Source organism: Pinus tabuliformis, chromosome 2_2 (genome assembly GCF_031772625.1).
Source record: "Pinus tabuliformis cultivar Carrire ecotype Pingquan chromosome 2_2, CPIR1, whole genome shotgun sequence".
In the NCBI taxonomy this organism is placed as follows: Eukaryota; Viridiplantae; Streptophyta; class Pinopsida; order Pinales; family Pinaceae; genus Pinus; species Pinus tabuliformis.
The window spans coordinates 1,176,762,768-1,176,790,427 of NC_142300.1; the positions used below are offsets into that span (position 1 = coordinate 1,176,762,768).

A 27,660-nucleotide genomic window follows, 5' to 3' on the forward strand; every position below is an offset into this window, starting at 1 on the left:
CGAATTCCTAGATTTCCAATTGGTTTATTCCTAGACGAATTCCTAGACTTCCAAGTTCCAGGAATAGAGTTTATTTTCAGATTTTGTCTTTTTCCCACCTACTCTTCGTTCAAGCATGCTATTATAACTTCGTCATAGAGGGTTTACCTTTGTTACATCACACCATAGAGCCTATTTCCCTCTGTTGCATTAGATTACATAACGTTAATAGATAACACCATTTGAATATGTAAACAGAGTCGTTATTGATTCAAAATCATCTAAGTATGACCGCTAGATGATGGTAAAAAAAATTTAAATAGCAACTAGTTATGGTGTACCATTGAAATTAATAGAAATCAATTTCAATTTGAAGAGAGCAGTGAGAGAGACAATAATTGCACACACTACAAATCACATTACATTGATTTATTATTGATCACAACAACTACAATATACAGTATATAACATATTGATTTTAATATATGTAGATCATGATTCCAATTCATAATATAAGAATTAATAGTTTCTAGACTGATATCTCGGGAATCACAATAATAACTATAAATCACCATCATTAATTAAAAAAACACCTATTAAATAAAATAAAAGCATAAAAACAAAAACTAAACAAACAATAAAACACAAATATCATTCCCACAAGTGAACCTACTCTTCAAACTTCTTTTTATATTTTCTCAACGATCTTTCTGCCTACTCTTCAAACTTCAAGCACTTTATTAAGACTAAGTCACCGAGGGGTTCTCAGTGCTAATTTCACAATCAAACAAGAAAATTGTGATCTTCTACTCACTATGGCTCCCCACTCTTCAAACTTCTTTTTATATTTTCTCATCGATCTTTCTGCCTACTCTTCAAACTTCAAGCACTCTATTAAGACTAAGTCACCGAGGGATTCCCAGTGCTAATTTCACAATCAAACAAGAAAATTGTGATCTTCTACTCACTATGGCTCCCCATGTTTTGGTTATACCATACCCAGTTCAGGGCCACATAACTCCACTGATACGACTCTCTGAGATGCTTTCTTCAAAAGGCATTCATGTCACCTTCATCAACATCGAATCCAATCATTCGAAAATGATGAAAGCCCGCAGTTATCACGACGGGATTTCAGTTGGTCCGAATTCAAACATTCGCTTCGCACAGGTTTCATACGGCCTACCGCTGGATTTTGACCGACAGGCCAATTATTCGGAATATTACCCATTTGTAATGTACAAAATGAGAGATTCTGCAGAAGATCTGATACAAAATCACCTCCATACAGAAGCTGTCAAGCCCCTGTTCTCCCTTATAATCGGCAGCTTCTTTCTTTCTTGGACGTCTCTGGTCGCCAAGAAATTTAAAGTTCCTTTCGTTTGTTTCTGGCCGCAGTCTGTGAGTGTTTATGCCATCCATAAACATCTCTCCCTAATTATTTCCAACGGTCACATTCCGCCAAAAAAACAAGGTGCACTCCTCTCCTCCCTTTTGAACTGAAAAAAAAAAAAAAAAAGATTTAGGTCTTTCGATATGTAACGAACACGTATTTATTTTTACAGATTCCAAAGTGATTATTGATTATATTCCGGGTCTTCCTCCATTGAAGCCTCAGGATCGGCCATCAATTATCCAGGCTGGAGACACTTCTAGTGAATTTTATAGAGATGTTGTGCAACAGATCGCTTTGCTAGACGAGGCAGAATGGATTATCGGAAATACAGTGTACGAACTCGAAAGAGAAGCAAGCGATGCAGTTCGAGAACCTGCAGCTCCAATCTACTCACTCGGTCCGTTTCTTCCATCAGTTTATCTCAAAGCCGAGTGCAGGCATAACCAAATTTCTGTGAATTCCACGTCACTAAGTCTGTGGGCCGAAACAGATTGTTCGCAGTGGCTGGATTCGAAGGCGAGATGCTCCGTTCTCTACGTTTCCTTTGGAAGCGTAGCTCGCATGTCCAGAACTCAAGTGGAAGAGATAGCGATGGGTTTATTGGAAAGTGGGCAGAATTTCCTGTGGTTAGTCCGTACAGGTATGTTAGGTTCTGACGATGATGGCAACGTTCTACCAGAGCGCTTTCTCGAGAAAACGAAAAATCAAGGCCTGGTGGTTCTGTGGTGTACTCAATTATCATTTTTATCTCATCCTTCCGTCGAGGGTTTCTTAACCCACGGGGGTTGGAATTAAACAATGGAGAGCCTGAGTTTGGGGGTGCCCATTTTGGTTTTTCCACAGGGGATTGATCAATACACTAATAGAATGCTTGTGGTTAGCCATTGGAATATTGGATTAGGGTTAGAGACACGCAGGGACGATGGAGTGATAGCGCGGGAAGAGATTGTAAGAGCTGTCAAATTTCTGGTGGGAAGCAAAGAAGGGGAAGATATGAGGAGGAAGAGTAAAGAAATTAGAGAAACGATAAGGCAAGCAGTAAGTGAGGGAGGATCCTCTTGGGTTAACCTGCAACGCTTGGCCGATTATATTAAGACAACGTGCACTAAAGGAGTTGGATCAGAAGTATGAGCAGTGTCAAATCTCAAAGAAGTTCACAAACTATCACCGGTACCCAAAATTTGCTAAAAATTAATTTTACTTCTCAGAAAGATATTTCTATGGTCACCGTGAATTCGATGATTATGTAGAAAATAAGAAGCTGAGAATGGAATTTCTAAAATATTTATGGTTAATATGTATCTTTTATTGAGTTGGTAAACTGGTTTATTTTTAAACAGAAATAATCGAATGCCTAAATGATGATGTGAATTCGCACTCCACGGTCAACAATACCATATACCATTTTGAGAAGATCCATTATCACATAAGCACAACTATTTATTTTGAGAAGATGCATCACATCGCATAAACACAACTATTTATTAGTCCCTGCCATCCCGCAATGGCCAGGGACTATAGTAATCGGTTATGCCGATCTTAACATTAGTTCACCTGCCTGTGGAATTAACTATCACAATATAACCAAAGAATTAACTATCACTATATAACCAAAGACTATAGTAATCGGTTATGCCGATCTTAACATTCGGTTATGCCGATCTTAACATTAGTTCACCTGCCAGTGCAATTAACTATCACGATATAACCAAAGTTTCTACACAAAGACAGATTCGCAATCGAAGGTTTTTCAATACAGATATATTTCACTTCTTATTTGGCCTCGGGACTTCCCGAGGCTGAAGAGGATCTTAACATTAGTTCACCTACCTATGGAATTAACTATCACGATATAACCAAAGACTATAGTAATCAGTTATGCCGTAATCGGTTATGTCGATCTTAACATTAGTTCACCTGCCTGTGGAATTAACTATCACGATATAACCAAAGTTTCTACACAAAGACAGATTCGCAATCGAAGTTTTTTCAATACAGATATATTTCCCTTTTTATTTGGCCTCGGGACTTCCCGAGGCTGAAGAGGGAAAACATAGGTTATAAGTAGTATTTGGTTTCGTATTTTCAAACTACAAATACTAGCTAGCTTAATGCTAGCTATTAGCTGAGCAAATTAAATGCTAGTTTTGTTTCACTCGCATACATGGGAAGTTTAGTTTAATATGATTCCCTTTGAAGCTTTCCTTTTCTAAGTGTGGATCTTTTCAACGTGTGTATCTTTCTCACACTGCCATTTGGATCTTTGTAACAATTACGTGGCACTGGGATCTCCAGAGTTGGGTTTAAACTTTATTGCTGATAATCGATATTGCTGATATTTCCTTTTCTAAGTGTGGATCTTTTCAACGTGTGTATCTTTCTCACACTGCCATTTGGATCTTTGTAACAATTACGTGGCGCTGGGATCTCCAGAGTTGGGTTTAAACTTTATTTCTGATAATCGATATTGCTGGTAATCGATTTTTGTAGACTATGTGAGGCCAAACTGGTTGCCTCCTGCCGGACCTGGATCCATGGTTCCTTGTCAATGCCTGTTAAGGTTGTCCGCAGGGACCGAGTAGCTTATGCCTATCAAAGTCGAGCAGCTTATGCCTGTCAAAGTCATCTGTGGGAACCTAGCATCTTCTTCCGTCGTCGCAAGAAACAAAGTAAACTACCTCACTCTTCCCTATTCTTAATCTGTAAGTACCCCTACAGATTCCTTTTCTTAATTTGTAAGTACCCCTTCTTAATCTGTAGGTAAGAAGCAATCACACTTCAGAGCAGTTGCATAATCCATGGTTGTATTCTTCTCTGGCCCGTATTCTTGTATTAGTTTACCAGAAGCATAGCACGCCTAACTCCAACACGCAGTTCTCCACTTTCATTCTTCTTCCGTAGTCGCAAGAAACAAAGTAAACTACCTCACTCTTCCCTATTCTCAATCTGTAAGTACCCCTACAGATTCCTTTTCTTAATCTGTAAGTACCCCTTCTTAAAATGTAGGTAAGAAGCAATCACACGCAATCACACTTCAGACCAGTTGCACTTCAGACCAGTTGCATAATCCATGGTTGTATTCTTCGCTGGCCCGTATTCTTGTATTAGTTTGCCGAAGCATAGCACGCCTAACTCCAACACGCAGTTCTCCACTTTCACCCCTGAAACAGCATATTGTTCATGAGTTGCAAGTATGTGCATCAACAGAAGTTAACAAGTGATAATCAGAGGGCTTGCAAAAGAAAACCTGAAGAATATGAAAGCCTGCTAAATCAATTTTCCCCGAATTATTTAAAAAATCGAATATATCGATCATATGTATATATCCATATGTCCACATGTGGATCTGGATGCGGCTTCTTATTTTGTCCACCTGTTTATTATGTACCCTGATTATATGTGGCTAAACTTTCTGGGTGAATTTATGTGGAATAGTAAGATTGGAATGTCGTATGATCTTCTGGATGGGTAGCGAGAACTCGTTGAGGTATGATATATGTAGCAACTATATTGGTATCTGGAATATCATAATATGTAATATATTCCTATAATGAAAATATATATCGTTTTTTTCTTGCTGGAAAAAAAAATGTTACTAAGGGTTTTGTGTTCTTCATTAATAATATTAAGCACACGGTTTTGAATTTGTTCATTCTGATGAAAGCAAAAATTAATTACTTTAATTATATAAAAACAGATAGTAATTGAAGAAGCAAACCTGAAAACCGATTCCGCACATCGTCTGCTCGAATCAACCTCCGAATGCGTTCATCTTTCGGAAGAACACTCAGAAATGGGGCTCCTTCCAGTCCCCAAACAATAAATATAGTGCAAATCAATGTAATAAGCACGAATACCTGCTTCCCTCGCAACCCCGGCAAAGATACCCCGCTCGTCATTGTTTCTACTCTACTAGAACCTATTTGTGATTACACAAACTGGCGGATTTGAAATACTACAGATCCGTCAAAGCCAAATAAGCAAAAGAAAACCTCAAGAATATGAAAGCATCTCCTGCTACCAGTCTCTTTGAGCTGACAAAAACGCTCCACCCAGGCTGAGGAGGAGCTGTCCCTCCCTTAAACTAAGTTCGGCCCTTTTCTGATGGTGGTTTTTCAGGGTACAGATATGTTGAAATATTATTTTCAACTGCAGGGCTTGTCCTTTGCCATACTCCTGTACTGATGAATCAACAACCATACCTCTACATTAATGAAACTGCCATTAAACAGCCGCAGCTCAAGTCTTTTCCTAAATCAGCCATTACACAGCAATTTATTACGGAATGGTGGTCACTCACGGAATGATGGTAATTTATTGCTGTAGTTGGTAAATGTAGGTAGGATTTTTAATTTTATTTTATTTTAATTCACAGGTATAGTTTTGCTTTTACGGCAAGTAAAAAAAACATGTAGTTCAGTTTTCTGTTGAATCTGAAAAATGTAATGTAGACACAGCAGTGTGTAAGTTTTTTTTGAGGAATAGAGACAGAGCTCTCTTTGTAATGCACAGCAGTGCAGAAGTTTTTTTTGTATGCAGCAGCGTGAATGTATGAATGTAATTTACACACAGCAGTGTAAAATGTTTCAAGGAAGAAACAGTGTTACAGCAGCGTGTTACAGCAGCGTTCTGAGCTGAAACAGAGTGTTACAACAACATTAGTTCTGAACAGAAACAGAATGTTCTGTAAATGCACAGGAGTGCAGTCACAACAATGCAGAGTGCAGACACAGCAGTGAAAAACAGCCTGTTTATTTTTCAGAGGAGACAGCGTATTTTGTTTTCTGTAATGTACAGCAGTGCAGACACAGTAATGTATTTTCTGTTTACAGTTTGAAGTCTTTTTAAGTTTTGAAGTGTCTCTAAAGTAGCCTTGTTGAATCCCTCTGTCAAGAGGAAGGTGTTTTTGTTTTTTTTTTTTTTTAAGAACAATCTTTTATGAAATTCCTGTAACAATTAGTTTACTTTTAATAAACGCAAGTTAATTTTTTCCTGTTGCTGTTATACCGTAACTCAAAAAATACTTGACGTCAAAAATTTACGTTGCTGCAACACCAGTTACAGCTACTGAAAAAAACTGTGTTGCTGAAACACCGTTTCCAGCAAGTGATTTTCTGGGTTTTCTGTGTTAAAACAGAGTATAAAAACAGAGAATTTTTTTTTGTCTGTCTATTATGGAATTTTCATAAATTTCCAACATGGTATCAGAGCTAGTCTAGGCTCTTTGAAGTGTCAAAGAAGCTGAAGGAAGGGTTTATTGTTGTAGCAACTTCACCAGCAAAGTGAAGACAGTCAGTAATTTTTTTTACACAGTCAAGTATTGAAAGAATGGCTAGCACCAGCACTAGTATGGGTATGTTTAACACCCAACTCCCACAATTTAATGGGAAAAACTATGACTATTGGGCCATAACCATGAGAGCCGTGTTTATCTCTCAAGATTTATGGGAATTAGTTGAATCTGGGTTTGCAGAACCAGCAGATGAAAATGAGTTCAATGCATTAACTCAGGGAGAGAAAGATCTGCTGAAGAGCAATAGGAAGAAGGATGCAAAAGCCATTGTATTGTTGTATCAAGCAGTGGAACAGAGTGTATTTCCAAGAATAGCAGCAGCTAAGACATCCAATGAAGCATGGCAAACTCTCAAGACAGCCTATAAAGGCATGGAGAGAGTGAAGACAACAAAACTACAATTGCTGAGGAAGGATTTTGAGAATATGAACATGAAGAAGTCAGACAACATTGACTCATTCTTCACACATGTGATTGGTCTGATCACACAGATGAGGACTCATGGAGAAACCATTGAAGAAAGGAGGATTGTGGAGAAAATATTGAGGGTCTTACCCTCAAAGTTTGATGCAATTGTCACCACCATTGAAGAGACAAAGGATCTCTCAAACTTTTCAGTTGATGAACTACATGCATCACTGATAACACATGAGCAGAGGTTGAGTAGGAATGAAAACTCATCTCTAGAGCAAGCCTTTAAGACCCAGATGTCTTTTGGAAGAGGAAGAGGTCAAGGCAGAGGAAACAAGAGAGGAAGAGGCAGAAGCCAGAACAGAGGTGGAAGGAACAGCCCAGCAAATGCTCAAGGAAGAGGCAGCAATCCAAATCAGAACCAAGGCCAAGGCAACAACCAGCAAAGAGGACAACATCATGCTCAAGGACAAAGGTATGAAAAATCCAATGTCCAATGCTATTATTGTAAAAAAATATGGGCATTATGCTAGTGAATGTAAAAAGAAGCAGCATGATATGAAATATAGATCTAATGCAAACATTACTAGTGAAAATATCCGCCAAAATAATGTGTTGTTAGCTTGTAATATGGCTGAAACAAATAGTGAAGACATATGGTTTTTAGACTCAGGTTGCAGCAACCATATGACAGGAAACATAGCCTTATTTTCTGCCCTAGATAAAAATGTGAAATCAGAAGTCACACTAGGAACTGATAGCAAAATTTCTGTTATGGGAAAAGGAGAAGTTAAAATATTTACAAAGCAAGGAGAAAAGAAAACCATAGCAGATGTCTACTATGTCCCTGGAATGAGGTGTAACCTCTTGAGTATTGGACAGCTTGTCCATAAGGGGTACAATGTTTTCTTTAAGAATGATGTATGCACCATCATGGACAGAGCACCCAGCAAGCGATGCATTGCTGAAGTGAAGATGACAAGGAACAGAATGTTCCCTCTTAGAATAAGAGCAGATTTGAAAAATAAAGAAGAAATTGCAGCAGTGACACAAGAGGCTTTCCAAAGCGTGCCAAAGGATGAAAATTGGTTGTGGCACTTGAGATTTGGACATCTCAATTTTGGAGGTCTAAACTTGTTAAGCAGAAAAGGAATGGTAAGAGGATTGCCATTGATAGAGAAACCGGACAGCCTTTGTGAAGGTTGCATTTTGGGGAAACAACATAGAGAAAGTTTTCCATCAGGTAAAAGCATAAGGGCAAAGGCACCCTTAGAGATCATCCACTCAGATTTATGTGGACCGATGCAAGCTCCATCATTAGCAGGCAGCCAATATTTCCTAACATTTATTGATGACTTCACAAGAAAAACTTGGGTATATTTCCTTAAGAACAAAAGTGAAGTGTTTGAGAAATTTCGAAATTTCAAAGCACTTGTTGAGAACCAAAGCGGGTTGCATATAAAAGTTTTGAGAACTGACAGAGGAGGTGAGTATATCTCCAAGGAATTCCTACGATTTTGTAGAGAAAATGGAATTCACAAACAATTTACAGCTAGGTACACCCCACAGCAAAATGGAGTTGCTGAAAGGAAGAATAGGACCATCATGGATATGGCGAGGAGCATGCTGAAGGCAAAGCATTTGCCAAATGATTATTGGGCTGAAGCTGTAAATTGTGCAGTGTATATTTTGAACAGGTGTCCTACAAAAGCAGTGTTGAACAAAGTGCCGGAAGAAGCATGGAGTGGGAGAAAGCAAGGTGTCACCCACTTGAAAGTTTTTGGATGTGTGGCCTATGCACACATACCAGATCAGCTAAGGAGGAAGTTGGACAGCAAAGGGGAGAAATGTATCTTCATTGGATACAGTGAGGAATCCAAAGCTTACAGGTTGTATATCCCATCTACCAAGAAATTTTTTGTCAGCAGAGATGTTCAATTCATTGAGGAGGAAGCTTGGGATGGAAGCATAGAGAAAACAGTGAATGTTAAAAACTGTTTGTCTCATGATGATGATGATGAGGAAATGGCTGAAACACCCCAAACAGCAGCGCCAACAACAGAACAGCAAGAGACACCCGTGAGAAGAAATGAAAGTGCCTCTTCAAGCACACCACAAGAAGGAAATTCAAGTGCTTCTTCAAGCACTTATACACCAAATGAAAGAGGTAAGAAGTTCAGAAATTTAAATGAAATTTATGAACAAGAAGCAGCAAATGAAGGTATGAATTCTTTATTTGCTTTATACTGTCATGTTGAAGACCCTATTCATTTCGAAGATGCAATTAAAGATAGGAAATGGATAGAAGCTATGGATGAGGAGATGAATGCCATAGAGAGAAATAAAACATGGGATTTGGTTGAGCTACCAAAAGGCAAAGAAGTCATTGGAGTGAAATGGGTTTACAAGACCAAGAGCAATGCTGAAGGTAAAATAGAAAGACACAAGGCAAGGCTGGTTGTCAAAAGGTACAAGCAGCAATATGGGAGAGATTATGCGGAGACTTTCGCACCGGTTGCAAGAATGGAAACCGTGAGAGCAGTGTTGTCCATAGCAGCTCAAAACAAGTGGAAAGTTTACCAAATGGACGTGAAGTCAGCATTCCTAAATGGAGTGTTAAAAGAAGAGGTTTATGTTGAACAACCTCTAGGTTATGAGAAGAAAGGTGAAGAGCATAAAGTGTGCAAATTGAAGAAAGCTCTTTATGGGCTGAAGCAAGCGCCAAGAGCATGGTACAGCAGGATAGGTTCCTATCTATTGGATAATGAATTTGACAAGTGTGAAGGAGAACCCACCATCTACATCAAAGAAAAAGATGGTAAAATTTTAATTGTTGTCTTATATGTTGATGATGTTATTTTCACAGGTAATGATGATCAGCTCATTGAGAATTTTAAATCAGTCATGAAAGAGGAATTTGAAATGACTGACATGGGTTTCTTGAGATACTTCTTAGGCATAGAAGTAGATCAAAATGAAAAAGGAATTTTTATCTCACAAGCTAGATATGTAAATCAAGTGTTGGGCAGATTTAACATGCAAGAATGCAAAGCAGCGATCACTCCCACAGTAATGGGATTAAAACTCAGCAGAGAGGATAGCAGCAAGGATTTTGATCCTAGTTTGTACAAGAGTATTGTTGGCAGCCTTATGTATTTAACAGCTACTAGGCCTGACATTATGTTTGCTGTTAGTTTAATTTCCAGATTCATGGAGAGGCCAAAGGAAGCACATTGGCAGGCAGCAAAAAGAATTCTGAGGTATGTCAAAGGTACCAAAAGGTTTGGAATTTTATATACTACTTCAGAATGTTCAAATTTAGTTGGATACACTGGTAGTGATTGGGCTAGAAGTGTAGATGATTGGAAAAGCACTTCCGGTTATGTTTTTCATATGGGTTCAGGAGCCATTTCATGGGCTTCCAAGAAACAACCAATTGTGGCATTGTCTACAGCAGAAGCAAAGTACGTGGCAGCTACAGCAGCAGCATGTCAAGCAGTTTGGATGAGAAGGATGTTAAGGAGCTTAGGCCAAGAGAAGGTAAAAGGAACTGTGATTTATTGTGACAACAGTTCTGCTATTGCATTATCCAAAAATTATGTGTTTCATAAGAGAACGAAACACATTGACACAAGGTTTCATTATATCAGAGAGTTGGTAAATAATGGAGAAATTGTCTTAGTATATTGCAAAACTCAGGAGTAGGTTGCAGACATTCTAACCAAGCCTTTGGGACAGAAAATTTTGAATTTTTGAGGAAGTGTCTGGGTATGACCGAATGCCCAGTAGTTGAAATTAAATGGGAGTGTTGAAATATTATTTTCAACTGCAGGGCTTGTCCTTTGCCATACTCCTGTACTGATGAATCAACAACCATACCTCTACATTGATGAAACTGCCATTAAACAGCCGCAGCTCTAGTCTTTTCCTGAATCAGCCATTACACAACAATTTATTACGGAATGGTGGTCACTCACGGAATGATGGTAATTTATTGCTGTAGTTGGTAAATGTAGGTAGGATTTTTAATTTAATTTTATTTTAATTCACAGGTATAGTTTTGCTTTTACGGCAAGTAAAAAAAACGTGTAGTTCAGTTTTTTGTTGAATCTGAAAAATGTAATGTAGACACAGCAGTGTGTAAGTTTTTTTTGAGGAACAGAGACAGAGCTCTCTTTGTAATGCACAGCAGTGCAGAAGTTTTTTTTGTATGCAGCAGCGTGAATGTATGAATGTAATTTACACACAGCAGTGTAAAATGTTTCAAGGAAGAAACAGAGTGTTACAGCAGCGTGTTACAGCAGCGTTCTGAGCTGAAACAGAGTGTTACAGCAACATTAGTTCTGAACAGAAACAGAATGTTTTGTAAATGCACAGGAGTGCAGTCACAGCAATGCAGAGTGCAGACACAGCAGTGAAAAACAGCCTGTTGATTTTTCAGAGGAGACAGAGTATTTTGTTTTCTGTAATGTACAGCAGTGCAGACACAGTAATGTATTTTCTGTTTACAGCTTGAAGTCTTTTTAAGTTTTGAAGTGTCTCTAAAGTAGCCCTGTTGAATCCCTCTGTCAAGAGGAAGGTGTTTTTTTTAAGAACAATCTTTTATGAAATTCCTGTAACAGTTAGTTTACTTTTAATAAACGCAAGTTAATTTTTTCCTGTTGCTGTTACACCGTAACTCAAAAAATACTTGACATAAAAAATTTACGTTGTTGCAACACCATGAACAGCGTTGCTGCAACACGAGTTACAGTAACTGAAAAAAACTGTGTTGCTGAAACACCGTTTCCAGCAAGTGATTTTCTGGGTTTTCTGTGTTAAAACAAAGTATAAAAACAGAGCATTTTTTTTTGTCTGTCTATTATGGAATTTTCATAAATTTCCAACAAGATAGATACAACCTATTGGAAAATATAAGATATTTCAGCTCCCTCTGCGTAGAATAAAGACAAAGAATCAACACAATTATGAAGAAATCGTCGTCCTTTCTCTGTGCAAGGAAATTATGGCATAGCACACAGCGGTTAGATCTCTCAACTGAGACATTGGCACCAAAGAAACCCCCAACTTAGCGCTCATAAATTTTAATTTTTTCTTGTGCAATTCAACCTCCTGGACGGGTCACTTCAATGCTTCAGATTCTGTGATCTTATGGAGAAATTTATACCATTGCTCTGTATCTATTATTTTTTCTCTTGTAAAACACCTCATAACCATATGCTTGCGAAGGACAAAGGCGATGGCGTTATTGAATAGCATAAATGTCTGCTAACAGATCGTTCTGAGATGCGATTGAACCAGTGGGAGCTGCGGTTTGTCTGAAGGCAACATGACATTAAGAAAATTGTATAATCAACATTGAAAGTATCTCTTAGAATGTAAGGGAAGGAAAAGCCACAAGTGGCAACCATGCAATGCAACCATTATCGTGGTGTTTGTCTTACTTTTCAGGAAAAAACTTGTCAATCAATGTCATCTTCCCCGAAATTTAAGACACTGTATTAAATTTTGAAAATGTTACTACAGGAGATTAGAACTCGGCACCCTTGTACCCGGAACCCCGGAATTCCATAGCTCCTCTAATCCTAATTCCAAAAAAGCATTATAGGTACATGAGCATCTCGGCTCCACGTCATTCAAATGTGCACACATAAATTTTTCCCACACTCCTTATATACTAGTATTTCTTTAGAAGACAGTAGACAATGAAACTCTTATATTCAACAAAGAAAATGGCGAGTCATCGCTTTACAGCTAGTAACAAAATCTAGGAATTAAAAGAATTCAGAAATATGCATAGTACTCTGAGTGCGGCAATAACGCGAACATGCATAAACAAGGGCTGGGAAAAGTATAAATTTAAGAATATCAATCTAATCAACAGTCGCAAAGGAATCATCGGGTAAAAATATATACAAGGCCGCTAGTCCAAAGTCTCTCAACCCAGGAAGTGACAAGGAGGTTATAATTAATCTGTCAAACCTCGAGGGCTTAAAAAAATTACATGCGTAATAATTCATCAATGATCCCAATTCTTAGAAACCCTAAGAACCTAACAGCCTCAAGGAGCGTATAACCCTAGGGTCCACGGGTTGTCACTCAAAATATCAGCGAATAGTTGTAGAGAGAAATGTAAACATCTCAAGAGAAAAAGAAGTATGTCGTGAGTAACTCGGGTAGCTTGGCGTGCTGGTATCACCGACGAAGTCTTCTTACCACAGGAGCCTCCACCTGCATTCACAGAAAAGCCCAAATAGAACATTTAAATTGTTATTATCTTATTGCGGAGAAACAAAGAAAAAGGAAAACACAAATTGCAGTAAGTTCTGGCTAACTTACTAGGGAAACCCTCCTGATAGAACGCCAAGGCTGGTAATCTATGCCACTGAGCAGAAACGAGAAAGAATGAACTAGGGAGGAACAGAAGGATATAAATAATGATAATCAGAATCACTTCCTCATAAAACGCGACCTAATCACCTGGAAGTGGTCGTACAGTAATAGAAACCCATCAAGATTAGCTAATCGATGTGAACACCCGGTGGTCTTGACGCTGCAAATAAACACTGGAGTTTAGCATAAAAGTAAGATCGACGAACGTAGCTACAAAAAAATATATATGGGTACATTGTTTTAACCATAGGAGTAACGACATCGAGTCACGGAGAAAACATTGGGGTTACATGGTGTTGCAAATTCCTTTCGATCGAACCAGGGTTCGAATGAGTGGGAGAAACTTGAGGGCGTGAGGTGGTTATCCAAAACAACATCTAGTGCTCCGCAGCCTTTCATTCCCGTTAAGAGAATCCATCAACGGAATTGTGGCCAGCTTAACTAAATTCTCAATATAAACAAGATAGGCTGAGCTGACAAAAACGCTCCACCCAGTGGTTAGCAAATGCCTGCGTGGTTGGCCTGCAACATAATACTGACAAGTTTAGATCAAGTATACACTTTTGTCCAATAAATTTCCAACTAGATGACTGACAATGAACTAAAGCGATGTAATATGCACCTCTAAATATATGGCGGAATCGCCATTCCATTCCATGCAAATCTCTGGCTACTAGCTCTTGCGAAGGAGGTTGCTGACTCATGTCCTGCAGACCAACACTGAAAGAAGGTCATTTCCTCCGCACAAACAGTGGCAGATGTTCATTTCCTCCGCACAAACAGTGGCAGATGAGTACAAGGACTCACTTCATTTCTGAACGGAAGCAAAATGTACATTCAGCAATAGTATCTATCTCAACACGAACCAGAGGTGGAAGACATTCATCACCATGCCTTCGTAAATCAGAAAATCCTCCATGAGTGCTAGTATCACAAGCAGTAAGAGTTTTGCAAAATGAATGAACATTGCTCTTACGAGGCTGAGGAGGAGCTGCCCCCGAGTCATGAGATGACTCATTTTGCTGCAATATCGAACCAAAGGTCAGAACATCTACACTTCTCATCAGTAAATCCTGCACATTAGTAGGATAACATTCCAGAAACTGAAATAAGGACGTACATCTCCCTCTGGCAATAAAGTGATCTGCCCAAATACTTCATCTGTCTCAGGTTCTGCCTGCAAAAAGATACAAGGGCAATGTAACTTTCGCCTTCCTGTAGACGGGAAAGTGCAACTATTGCATTTTGTTGGTTTTGCAGTAATCTTTTCACACCGACAATAACGCAAAAGCTGAAATATTGTTATAAAAGGACACAAGCAATGCAAGAACAATTTAGTTACCCGAAATTGCACATTGATCACACGACAACCCCAGAATCAGATCTGATAGTTTTGTTGTTAAAGTTCTGTTTTAACTGCCGGCAGGGACTTGCTGCTTCGCAGCCTATCTTGTTTAAGAATGTAATATATGTACAATACAGTCAGATATTTTTATATTACAATTTATGGAATTTATATTCTATAATATTTTTAATTTAAAATTTATTTAGAATTTTATGAAAAGGTAAAATATTGACAGGTTGTTTTTAGCGAAAAATAATTATATCTTATAATATTTTTAATTAAATTTTATTAAAAAATAAAATATTTACTTGCTTTCTTGGGAAATGGTAGGTTGGTTGTTATCTCTTAGTTTTCAGTATGATGTTTAGAAAAATATACTTATATTACAATTTATGGAATTTATAATTTATAATAATTTTAACTGAAGTTTATTTTAAATTTTATTAAAAAAAATATATTGATTTGCTTTCTTGAAAAATGATAGGTTGTAATAGCATAATTTTAATCATCATATTTAGAAAATAAATTTCTCAATAAAGTGAAGTTAAATCAACTAACATAATGACTTCATAAGTTATACTCAAACAAATAATGAAAACTATAATAAAAAAGCAGCCAATGCCTAAACCAATAAGCTCAAGAACCATGTGCACATCAATAAGAGGGCCTTATTATAACTATTGGTAGCTTTTTCTCATTTACCCATAGGTGGGGTGGATTGACGTCAATAGTTATTAGGTTTAGATTTCATTCACTTGTAGATGGTATTTAAGAGCTTGGGCACTACAAGATAATAAGTACAAAGGTGGAAAAGCATCCCTCATTATGTGAGGGACTAACTAGTATAGTGTGTATATACACTTAACATTCTTAATTGACCAATTTTGGATATGTAGTGTTGCTGACATAAGTGGATTTTGTGGTTAGATCTAAGTGAGTGAGGTGAGAACAAAGGGACATGTAATCCAAGTGAGCGAAATGGGCTAGGAGGGACAATAGGTACTCTACACATTGTATAGGGAAGCCCATGCAAGTATTAAAGAAGTTGTTGGCAATGCTCCATCTCTCGTTGAACCTTATATGTTTGGATAGTAATATGCAATAGAAGGTTAGCACACACTAGTGTAATATAAAACCAAAACAAATGATGTGAAACATCATCATTAAACAATGCAATATTTTTTTTCTTTTAATATCTAAAAAAATATAGCTTTAACGACCTAAAAGTATTTTCAATCTCAATGGCCCATGGTAGAAAAAAATATAGTTTTAAACAACCGAAAAGCACTTTCAAACTCAATGACCCATGGTAGGTTGAGATTGAGCAAGATATCCTATCAATTCAATAATGTAGGTAGAGATTGCGAACTTATCACCTCCACCAAGGCCTAGATACATCAAGAATGTAACATCCCTAGTGAGACCCTCCATGTAATTGAACATATTCTTACTATGTTGGTGAGCTAGGATCTACAGGGTTTAGTTTCTTATGTGTATGGGTATATATGTGTCGGGCTGCTAGAATTCCTGCATGGTTTAGCCTAGAGAGAATATGTGCTAAAATTTCAATGAACCTAGGTATCTAATATGTAATCACACTCATACTAATAAAAATACTGCATAATTGTAAATGTTAAAATGAGGAGTGTGGGGCTAGGACTCCATGAGTGGGAAAGGGGGCTAAGAGCTAAGTGATGGGGACTTAAACAATGCATATAAACTAAATATTAATTAATGCATAAATCCATTATGGATATACCTTTTTCCATTATACTTATTTAGTGTTACCACTATTTTAAATGTGTAGATTAATAATTAATATACACATTCTTCTTGATTCTTTGTGACTGTGTAGTGAATGTTTATTTGATCACCAATTGAGATGCTCCTTTGGGATGATAAAATTAATATATTAAACATTAATATTAACCTTAGTAAACTTTTATTATTATTATTATTATTATTATTATTATTATTATTATTATTATTATTATTATTATCATCATCATCATTATTAATAGATAATATGGTTAACCCTCACCATCTACTATAGGTCTCCATGGTCATCCACCATGGTTCAATATAGTCCATTCTTGTTCACTATAGGTCACGTATAGATAGGCCATGATGCCCATGGTATGTATGGTTCACCATGGTACTCATGTTGAGTATTGTTGAATATGATGCCCATTTAACCATGTCAACAATAGTCAAACACACTTAAATGTATTAATATATAAATTAATTTATAGCTAAAAGAGTATAAATGTGTCAATTAATATATTATAATGTGTCATTAATCTATTAATAATATTATATGTATGTAGTAATATTATATTAATGTTATAATTAAATATTAAATAATTATATATTAATTACAGATGAAAGAAATATTATATTAATAAACTACTTATTAGTAAAACCTAAAACCTAATATTAATTAATTATAAAACCTACTTTCATTATACAATCAAATCGACCATGGATACGATATTTGTAACTTAGTATCCATATCTGTAACTTACCAATTCTATTAGATGTTGTATTCTTAAGTTTGTAAATGTTGTATCTTTAAGGTTATTTCTATTAGCTAGAAGCTTATGTTTATATCCTCCTCTTAAAACACGTGGATAATGCCTCATTTATGTTGTCGTGTTCGTGATTTATTACAACAAAGACCTAGGAAGAGAAACACGACTCGTTGAGCCAAGAGACTCATTCTACAATCTAGTATGAGGGGCATGTGTAAGTATGCCACATCCTCAAAAAAATAATAAAAATAATTTTAGCTCATGTCAGCCAAAAACCATTCTACTTGGTTCTTTGATATTTCACTTTCACTCTTCAAGTAATAAACAAAATATTTCAATGTCTATCTTAAATAATATAATTTTATATAACTTTATAGAGATAAGAAAAAAAAGAAAAGAAAACAAACAAACAAACAAACAAACAAACAAATTCTCTCTCTTATAAATATCTCAATTTAGAACATAAATAAATTGTGTGAATATTAATATTAATTATTATATTTTAGTATGGATTTTCTCTATCTTTACACATAAATTGTGTTTATATATGATGATGATGATGATGATTAACATCCACTAAGACCAATGTGGTCTATTGGACCTTAAGAAAAGAGAGTCTAATTGTCATTCTTCCAAATCTTGTTTCTGTTATCAAAGAGAAATGAAAGAAGTGTTCCAAGATCGCTATAGTTGCGTTGGATTAATAAGTCAACAAGATAAGAGGTGTGACTAATGATATGGAATTGAGAGTGGATGTGGGCAAGACTGGGCGTCTAAAGGGAAGTGATTTTCATCTTCCACCTTCTTAGTATCATAAATATGACAAATTCCATCATCTCAGGGAGCGTTGGGAGTAGACCACCGCTCGGTCTCACTTCAAAGCTCATGAGAGTTACTTTTAATCCTAGGGATGCTCATTTTATTCATAGTGCTAGTCAACATAGAGAGATAATTATGGTTATCGAGGGTGGGGTTGATCACCTCCTTATAGTACCTTAGCTTCTTTTTACCCTACAATTCCGTAGCTTCCCACATCATGTCCTTAAAAATCGAGGTAATAGTATCTTCAATATTGTCCTTGCTTCCCATGATGATGTCCTCCTTAATCCCCCAAAGCTTGAGACAAGACTGAGCATCCTGATGCCACCCATGCTTAAGGCACAAGTGGGGGTGTTGACTAAAGTTAGAAGCAATTTTGGGGGGGGGCTCTTGGATTCCATATTGTGAATCTTCTTCTTATACATCAAATATCTAAACATGGCTACACTTTCAATGGGGTACATTCCAGCTTTGATCAATAGGTTAAGATGGGGATTATTTCCCTTTATCTTGAGGTTATAGGTTATGAATTGCTTCTCGATCATCTCAATCTTTCTCCACGACTCCGTAGATATACTACACCCCCAAACTTCACATCCGTATAATATAACAAGGGTGACGAGAGTATCAAAGAGGAACTTTTTTTACTTCAAATGAAAAGATCAACTGCCTTACAATTGTTTTCTAGCACATAATAAGCTTTGAAACCTCCAATAATTCTTTTCTCGATGCTATAATTTGAGTGGAGCTGATGAGGAAAGTTAATACCCAAATATTATAAGAAGAAACCTACTCAAGAAAATTGTTATCATAGACACAACTACCATGGGTGTTCTTTTTGGATTTAATGATCATAACTTTAGTCTTGTCGGTATTAACTGTCATACCCATCTTGGAGTAGTAGACACGAAGAGTCTTAAGTTGCTTGTCTAGGTCATTATGGCTCCTTGCAAGAAGAACGATATCATGAGCATAAAGGAGAAGAGTAATGATAATACGAGTGAGCTCAGTAACTTTGCAGCCCACATTTTCCAGACACTCCTCTCGCTTATCGATGTAAATACCGAAGGGGTAGGGGAAAGGGGACAACTTTTCTTAACCTCGTTATTACATTTAATATCTTCAGGCCACCCTTCTTTGGTCTTAAGGTTGGCAGTAGAATTATAGTAGAGGGGGATCACAACAATCCTCAGTTCATGAGTAACCATGATCTCTTCAAGCCTCACCTAGAGCTTAACTCAAGGGATATTGTCGAAAGCCTTTCTAAATTCCAAAAAAAAACAAAAGAGATTGGTTTTACTATTGTAAAATTCCTCTGTGATGATCCTAAGGGTGACAAGGTGGTCGATGCTCGAGTGATGCCTCCTAAAACCAGCTTTCCCTTTAGCTCTTTTACCCTGGTTTTCAAGCAAAAGGCTAAGTGCTTTTTCCAGAATGAGCCCATAAAGCGCGTGGTGAGGATTTGGCTAATAATAATGGTCCTATATATAGAGGGAACACTTTTTTCCCCATTTTGGAAGATATGCACGAGAAGGCTTTGCATCCAAAGCTTAGGGAAGCCACGCTTTACAGCCAAATTAAGAAGCTTGTGGATACGAGGAATGAGGATAGATTTTCCCATTTTAAAGATCTCAACTTGGCAACCTTCAATATCTTTGGCTTTCCCATTAGCAATATTATTAATCCTAGACTCAACGTCTTCTAGAAAATAAAAATAAAAAATAATAGTAATAATAATAATAATAATAATAATAAATAAATAGATAAATAAAATAAAATAAAACAATATAAAAATAAAAAATAAAAAGTAAAATAAAAAATTAAAATTAAAAAAAAATATCATCCTTAATAAGAGTGTTTAAGATGGTGCTCATGGTGTCTCGAGATTCATACAACTTCTTAAGATAATTATCCCAATTTTCTAAGAGGATAAAATGATTATCTTTAGTTTTACGAACAAGCACATTCTACCAAAACTTTATGGGCGCAACTCTATAAAGGTGGAGAAGATTCTTTTGTCTCTTATTAATATATGACTTCTTCTTCCTCTTAATGAGAGATTTTTGTATACTTATATTCTGGAGCTTAATGCTTTCATTAGGGGCATCTGTGATTTCTTTCCTGGAAATTTTACAGTCTTTGTCATACCAAGGATTGGAAGTTCTATTATTTTTCTTATACGAAGTCTTATTAGAGAATTTGTTATTGGTGGCGGAAAGGGTGGTATTAAAATGGTAATAGATTTGATCAATGTTGTTATGATAAGTCAAGGAGCCTAAATTCCTTTCAAAATCCCTTAGGAAATGGTCGCCCTTACTTCTATCGAAGTGAATGTGACTTTTTCTTTCACTATTCTCTAGCATGTGGGTGGTATGCATAGCAAGATTGAGGGGTAAAGACAAAGGTCTGTGGTCAGATTCAGGCTGATACCCACTAGGAAGCTCAAAGTTTGTAATATGGTTGAGGACATGGATGTCAAAGATCACATAATCCAAACATTGCTACCCAGCCCATGGGAACATGCCATCTGACCAGAGGAAGGCCATTTATTAATACCATTGGAAATGATTAAGTCTTGGGAGCTACAAAGTTTTAGGATCTCCGTGCCAAATAGGTTCTCGATTATGGCCTCAGATTTTCTCGTGAATCTATTAGCTAAGTGACTATCCTCATCAAGCCACAAGGGGTCATAGCTTGGTTAGTAGCGGTCTAAGCATTAAAGTCCCCAAGAAAAATGGTATTTCCTTCATTCCTTAAGTTGTAGATGTCTTTTTCTAAGGTATTGAAAGGACAATCGTTATCCAGGTTGTTTTATTATATGATGTAGAGTTGATAGGAGTGAAATAGAATATTGCAAGGAAGATCATATTGTTTGTAGAATCAAATATCTCTATCCAAATGTATTGATTGAAGGGGTTAGATTTATAAAGATAGATGTGAGAGGAAACATTGTTCCTAATATCACAGGAAATACCACCAAAACCTCTCCTCGAGGATTTCTTATTCCAGGCACATCAAAGAGTGAGCCTATCAAGGTGAGGGACCCTGGATTCGTCATGCTTCTAGGTTTCAACTAAAAGAATAAGATCAATATTAGTTAGGATCCAACTTAACATATGACCTTTACATCATGGAAAACCACGATAGTTCTAGAAGAGGATCATGAGTGATGTTATTCCCTATTTATCATTTGTGTTTGGGACTTTGTCTCTAATAATAACTTTTCTACTCCTAATGATTACCCATTTCCCTTATTTTTTTGCCTCCTTGACCTTTTGTACTTCTTTCCTAAGTTCATTTTGGTCTTATGGAATGAGGTCTTTATTTATAAATATCCTCATTCCTTTTGGGCTTGTAGATTTCCTAAGTATATGTTATTTTATGTTCATTACAACTAACCTTGATATAGATTAGTCTATTTTTATGCTCATTTATCTTTTCTACCCTTATTTCTTTGGTGCAATAAGTTTTTTGAATTTGAGATTTTGTCTTTAATTGTTATTTAACTAATTCTAACGTGTATTCATTGTTTTTTCTTCTATACCATCAATTATAAGGTGTAAGGCTCTTTTTTGGGGCTCATGGTCGAGTATAATTGGGTTTGATATCTAATTTATTCTTCGTGTTATTTAGGGTTGAATTATTATGTAGTTGTTCTTTTAGATTTTTAATCTCATTTTGCAAAGTGTCATTTTCTTTGACCATTGCATGTTTGCTATGTATGATTTCTTGAATTCTACCTTTCATTCCTTGGAGTTCAATCTCAAGTGAGAGTATTTTATTTTCTAACGATTTGTGGTTATTGTCAATCATTGTAGTTAATTCTAGTTTAAAATGGTTTTCTCTTTCTTCTCTTCATCTTTCTAAAGACTCAATGTACTCATAAAGACTCCGTCAGGTAATTTTACTTGGTCTCCCTTTTGCTAGACGGGGGTCTAGAAAGATGAGGAGAAAGATGATGGAAATAAGAAAAACTTAACTAGAGAAAAAAGGTGGGAACGTATGCACTTGGTAGAGTTGTTTGTAGTTGAACTGATTCGTCTAGATTCACTTGTAGCCAACTTGTAGTTTTCCTCCCTCCGAGAGTGTGTTGTGTAGTAGCTATGGGCCCTTTGATGCCAAGTTTTTTGCTACAATAATTCCACCCTACTTCTAACTTGATTATCCACGTCCAAGCCCTTTATATGGAGCAGTTATTAGATAGTGTAGGTGATGAAAGAAACCAAACTTTTGATGATGATGATGCTAAAGTTGACTTGATTAAATCCTTGATGTTACTGTAACTAATGAAAGTCCTTAAGAACACTCCTCAATCACTCACTTAACAACATTCATTTATGTAAGAGATAAACTTTGTGAACTAGCCACAGATGCACTGTCACCTTCAAACTTAAGATTGCAAAGATTAAGGTTAACACATCTTCATAAATTTAATGCCCTAATGAGGGCCAAAATTTCATGATGTGTAAAGGATGATAAGTCTGCTTCATAATGAAGGTCTTGACTTGTGAGATATATCTTCACTTATTGGAGATAAGTGGTGTCTTTTATTCACAAGAAGGTCGAAATTGTAAGGGAATAACCAATTAAAACCTTCGGTTTAATTAAAATGGATCTAGATCTATATTGGTTCATAATAAAATCAGTCTTTTGTCCCTGGTAGGCTTGCCCTTTGTAAAAAACAATAGTTTTATTAAGAAAAATACACTGAAATTGACGTCATGAACTGAGCGATTAGACTTTGTGGCCCTCCAGTAGCTAGAATCTGTCAAGTGATTCGACCAACCTCGATTATCCAAGCTCCTCTCATTTCTTGGCACAAAGAAAAACAATTATATTTCGCCAAATCTAGCAAGCCCTTAATATCTCCTGAGCATGGCAGCGTCGGTGGATAATGTCTACTGCTTCATCGATAACATCACCTTTAGACTTCGGTACCACATTTATGAGTGTGACTACATCCTTGTGTAAGATTTGTACTGAGAGTCCCTGAGATTGCACACTTGGATTCCCTGAGATTCTACACTGATTGGTCATCTTGAATGTGCCATACAATACCATTCCTCGTGGTGGGTAGTGAATGAAGGACAACTCACCAGATCAAAGAAATACCTGTTTTATGCCATGTTGGGAGTCGTATCAAGTCCATTATCTATAAGGGCTAGATATATTTGAAATTCACTACCTCTGTCCATAGGTTGTGTGAAGTAAGGATGAGACATCCCATCTTAGCTGTTAGTGCATGTGTGAAGGATGGAAGGTATTTTAAACCCCAACCACCCCACTTATTTGGGAGTGCAATGTGGCCCCATCCCATCAAAGAAAAGGGTCTCCCTTTCTTGTGGCCATTCCAAAGGAATCTGTAGCAAATTTTCTGAATCTGTGAGAGAATGCCTTTGTGGATCCATGCCAAAGACATCCAATACACTAGCGTTTCCTTCAGAATGGATTTGACGAGAACTAATTGCCTAGCTCTAGATAGGAACCTATGGTTCTAGTTGAGAAGTCTCTTTTCAACCTTGGCCACCAGCCATGTCCAATCCTCTATTTTGTAACAGTGAGGTTTAATCTAGAACCCAAGGTATTTGAGTCCTTCCTCCAGTTGTAGTCTTTGGAAGGGAAATTTTTGTGTGGCAATCTGCATTTCCTGAGGAGAGAAAGTTGAGAAGGTAATTGTGGATTTCATCCTATTTGATTCCATACCTGTAGCAGTTGAAAAGAGCATCAAAATATCATGGAATACAGAGGAGTCCTAAATACTACCATTGGTAAAAATGAGCACATCAAATAGGAGGTTTGTAATAGTAAAATGTTCAATGATTTTTAGACCTTGAATTTGCCCCCTGATGGATTAGTCTACTAAGTCCTTCCATTACCAGGAGAAATAGGAGAGGGAAAAGAGGGAATCCTTGTCTGAGTCCACGTTTAGCATGAAAGGAATGGGAAGCTCAGTCATTGATTAGAACATTGAATGATGTTGTGGTGATACAACACATGATCCAATTAATAAACGATATGGGGAAGCATAAATGAGTAAGGAGCATTCTAATGTATAGCCAACTGACCTGGTAAATTTCCTTGGATAGATCTATCTTGAGGATGGCACCTTTAATATACTTCATATTAATGGAGTGGAGGGCCTCCTGTGTAGTACCAACAACTTCATGGATTTGACGATTATGCAAGAAATATAATTGCTCTGGCAAGATGTGATGAGAGAGAATGGACTTAAGGTGATTGGCGATAATCTAGGAAATGATCTTGTAGAGGTAGTTGTAGAGGGAGATGGGCCTAAAATCATTGAAAGTGTTGGGAAAGTCCAATTTGGGGATTAGAGATATGAAAGTGGAGTTGATTGCCTCCTACAATCAATCAGTAACTCTGTAATCCTCCATGACAAGGAGGAGATCCAGTCCAATGGGGTCAAAGAAGGAAATATAAAATTAATAGGCTACCCATCCGGACCTGGGCTTTTATAATTTTTGAACCATTTGAGTGTGCTCTCCAGTTCCCCCATGGTGACTGATTTTATAAGATCTTTAGAGTCTTGTTGTTCAATATAGTGAGGGAAAAGCCTAAATATCCAAACAATTTCTACAATAGATGCACCCGGAGGTGCCTTGAACAACTACTAGAAGTGTGTATTTCCGAGGTGGGCCAAATGGTGAAAGGAGGAGGCAAATTGTCCATCCTCATTCTTGAAATTGTGTTGCTGGTCCTTCTCCCCTTTGCAAAATTATGAATTTTTTTCTTTTGTCATTTCTAGTCTTAACCATAGAGCTTGACTCCTAAGTCCTCAAGTTTCCTCACGGTCTTTGATAATATTGGATCTTTCGGTCTCTAGATTAGTGAGATAGGATTTGGCTTCTACAGATGTGAATCTTCTACGTCGCTCATCCAATAGATCGGCCAACTTATCTTCTATGATCCTCATGGATTGATCATCCTAATATCTTTTATTCTTGGCCCATTTAATAGATAAACTCTTGATCTCGAGAAGGTTTTGACAGAAGCCTTCAGATATTGATCTCCCCTATGAAGGTAGATGTCCATGCCAGTAATCAGTGACCATCTTGATGTAATCAGGGTGCATCAGCTAGGTAAAGTTGAATTTAAAAGGGGCACTGGGCTTCGGGAAAGGGCCAGACAATTCTAGATAGATAGGAGAGTGATCAGAGATTCCACCCGATCCCACCCACTGTCGATAATTTTTCAAAGCTTGAACCAGTTGTTCCTTGATGAGAAATCGATCCAAATGCCTAGCCAGGGCAGCATCTTTCGTTTTTCTGTTGTGCCAAGTTGGTTGTAACTTGTTCATGGGAATGTCAATCAATTGGTATTGCTCCAAAATTTGGGCCATGGAGTTTGATAGGGGGTCTAGCTGAGCATTTCTTCCCCCAAGATTCCTTGAAACCAATAGAAAAATTCAAGTCCCCCCCCCCATGATGATGTTGTTTGAATTCACCAGGGATAGATTGAGAAGATGAGTCGAGAAATCTGCTCAGTTGAGACAGGGAGCATATATATTTATGATTCTGAAATCCATACCTAGTTCTGAGGAGTAGATATCGATTCCAATAAACCTTGTTCCCCGCTAGGTAGAGATAATATTGATAGAGAGAGGGTTGATACCCACAACAATGCCACCAGATCTTCCAATGACAACATGAGCATGGAAGATCTAGCCCAGTTTTAGAACTTGTAGAACTGGAATAATCTGATCATCTTTTGTGATGGTTTCTTACAGATATATAACAATACAATTGATATTTTGTTTCCTATATCTATTGAAATACTATATTTGGTAGCTTAAGATACCTCTTAAGTAGATTGAACTCTATTGTATGCTATCATGTGTGCATTGGTTTCTTTTCTATTTTTTCAGGTGTTTGATTAACAAGTAAGGAGCTGATCGCTGGAGAAAAAACACAAGGACATCATCGAAAAAGGATAAGCGATAGAAGAGGTAGGATCTTATCCTTTCCCAATCTAAGGGAACTTATGTTAGATTGTGTTGCTTTTGGCTAGACCCACTCTCTTGGGCTAGAGGGATCATCTTTGTCCGTAGAGAGGATATTGCTATACCACAAATTAAAGACTCCACTAGCGAGAGCTTGTCCCTCTTTGGATTGTTCTTAATCTCGTGGTTTGTGACGACTTCTTTCATACCACCGTTTCTCCTTTGTTTCCTGAATTTTACACCATTTACAGTCTTTGATTTTGAATTTAGAGTGGCTATTCTATCTTTGGTTTGAGAATTTTTTTTATTTTTCTTTGAATCCCTCAATCAATCATATTATTTTGCTGACATTTGTGCCAACCAACACTAATTCTTCTTAAGCAGTCACACCAGAGCCTTTTATGGCACTTTCTTCCTGTTAAACAGTCATGCCGATTCCTATAGGTTGAAATCGGGGTTTCTTTTAAACATTATGCCAGTGTGTCTTGCCCTCCTAGATTCTATTTCTTGACCTATCTACATGTATTCTCCCCGTGAACTAAGATGACTAGGATGCTTTGGTTTGCTAGGTTTGATTGATTGATTAGTTTGAAGTTCGATTGCTTGATTTTTTGAGTTTTTGGATGGTTTCTATGACCCTAGAGCATCTAGGCCAGTTATCATTTATTTATTTGTTTTCTCATTGTGTCAAGTTTCCGATTGGCTTCTTCATTTAATCCATCTTTAAGTCGCAACATATTCATTGCTTCATTTTCAATTAAATGAGTGACCGAGTCTTGTTTGTTCTCTTATTTCGAGTGCCTCTTTTCTCTTTCCAAGCATAGATTACATTGCTTGCTTTGTCAATTGAAGCATTTATGTGTTTGGTTTGTTTAATTTATGGAAGAATTTGCTTCTAGTTTCATTTATCATGCTTTTGATTTGATCAATGCTTGTTTGTTAGGAATTGTGCAAATTTTCATTAAAGTGCTTTATGTGAAAGATTCATTTTTCGTTTGACGAAAAGAACAACATCATTCTAGTTTACTTAAGTGAAAATATTACATTACTAGCATCACCGAGAAACTAGAATTGCATCATCATAAGCATTGGAAATGAAATGAAACTTCTTTTGTTGTGAAGGGAATACTAAGTTCATTTAGGACATGTATTAGTGAAAGATTTCATTCGTTCATTTTTGCATTTATTGTGTGCTCTCTATCCTTCAATTAGTGTTAACTTTCATCGAAGAAAAATTTCTTTTCTCATACAGATGCATATAGGAGTTTTCAGATGAAAATGATAGGGCCTTGGAATTGAAAACTAATTCAAGATCAACCATTAAAATTTATTGAATTAACTTAAGGAACCATTGAAACTTAAAACTCACATTTAGTGGTCTAGGCTAGAGACATGTTCCTACGTCTTTAAACATGGAAATTGTCTTTTTCTTTAGACAACGCTAGTACAAACTTGTGTTCCCCATACCATCGCATATATAAAGGGAGACCCCCATAGGTTGTCATCCTTTATCCATGGGAAGTCGAGTCTGCC

At 36.9% G+C, this 27,660-nt stretch overlaps 2 protein-coding genes and 1 long non-coding RNA gene across 3 annotated transcripts; 2 read left to right on the top strand and 1 right to left on the bottom strand.

The window, feature by feature from the left end:
• The first annotated feature begins 921 nt into the window (after window positions 1-921).
• On the top strand, window positions 922-2,629 carry LOC149197665 (UDP-glycosyltransferase 86A2-like). Its single transcript, XM_089403958.1, has 2 exons — window positions 922-1,453; window positions 1,545-2,629. The coding sequence occupies exons 1-2, from the start codon at window positions 949-951 to the stop codon at window positions 2,168-2,170; spliced, it is 1,131 nt and encodes a 376-aa protein (XP_089260084.1). The 5' UTR covers window positions 922-948; the 3' UTR covers window positions 2,171-2,629.
• Window positions 2,174-2,506, top strand: LOC149197666 (phloretin 4'-O-glucosyltransferase-like). The gene has a single exon (XM_089408764.1). The coding sequence runs from the start codon at window positions 2,174-2,176 to the stop codon at window positions 2,504-2,506; it is 333 nt and encodes a 110-aa protein (XP_089264890.1).
• Window positions 2,630-13,080: 10,451 nt separating the features above from the next.
• Window positions 13,081-14,219, bottom strand: LOC149197667 (uncharacterized). Its single transcript, XR_016254222.1, has 4 exons — window positions 14,095-14,219; window positions 13,763-13,994; window positions 13,419-13,632; window positions 13,081-13,310 (listed from the first exon to the last, which is right to left on the bottom strand). It is a non-coding gene; the product is annotated as an uncharacterized LOC149197667 (long non-coding RNA).
• Between the last annotated feature and the right edge of the window lie 13,441 nt (window positions 14,220-27,660).

Bases quoted from the DNA above. Each gene is read 5' to 3' on its own strand.
- LOC149197666 (XM_089408764.1), top strand. From the start codon at position 2,174: ATGGAGAGCCTGAGTTTGGGGGTGCCCATTTTGGTTTTTCCACAGGGG.
- LOC149197665 (XM_089403958.1), top strand. From the start codon at position 949: ATGGCTCCCCATGTTTTGGTTATACCATACCCAGTTCAGGGCCACATA. The intron at 1,454-1,544 runs GTGCACTCCTCT...TTATTTTTACAG, and splicing joins CATTCCGCCAAAAAAACAAG to ATTCCAAAGTGATTATTGAT.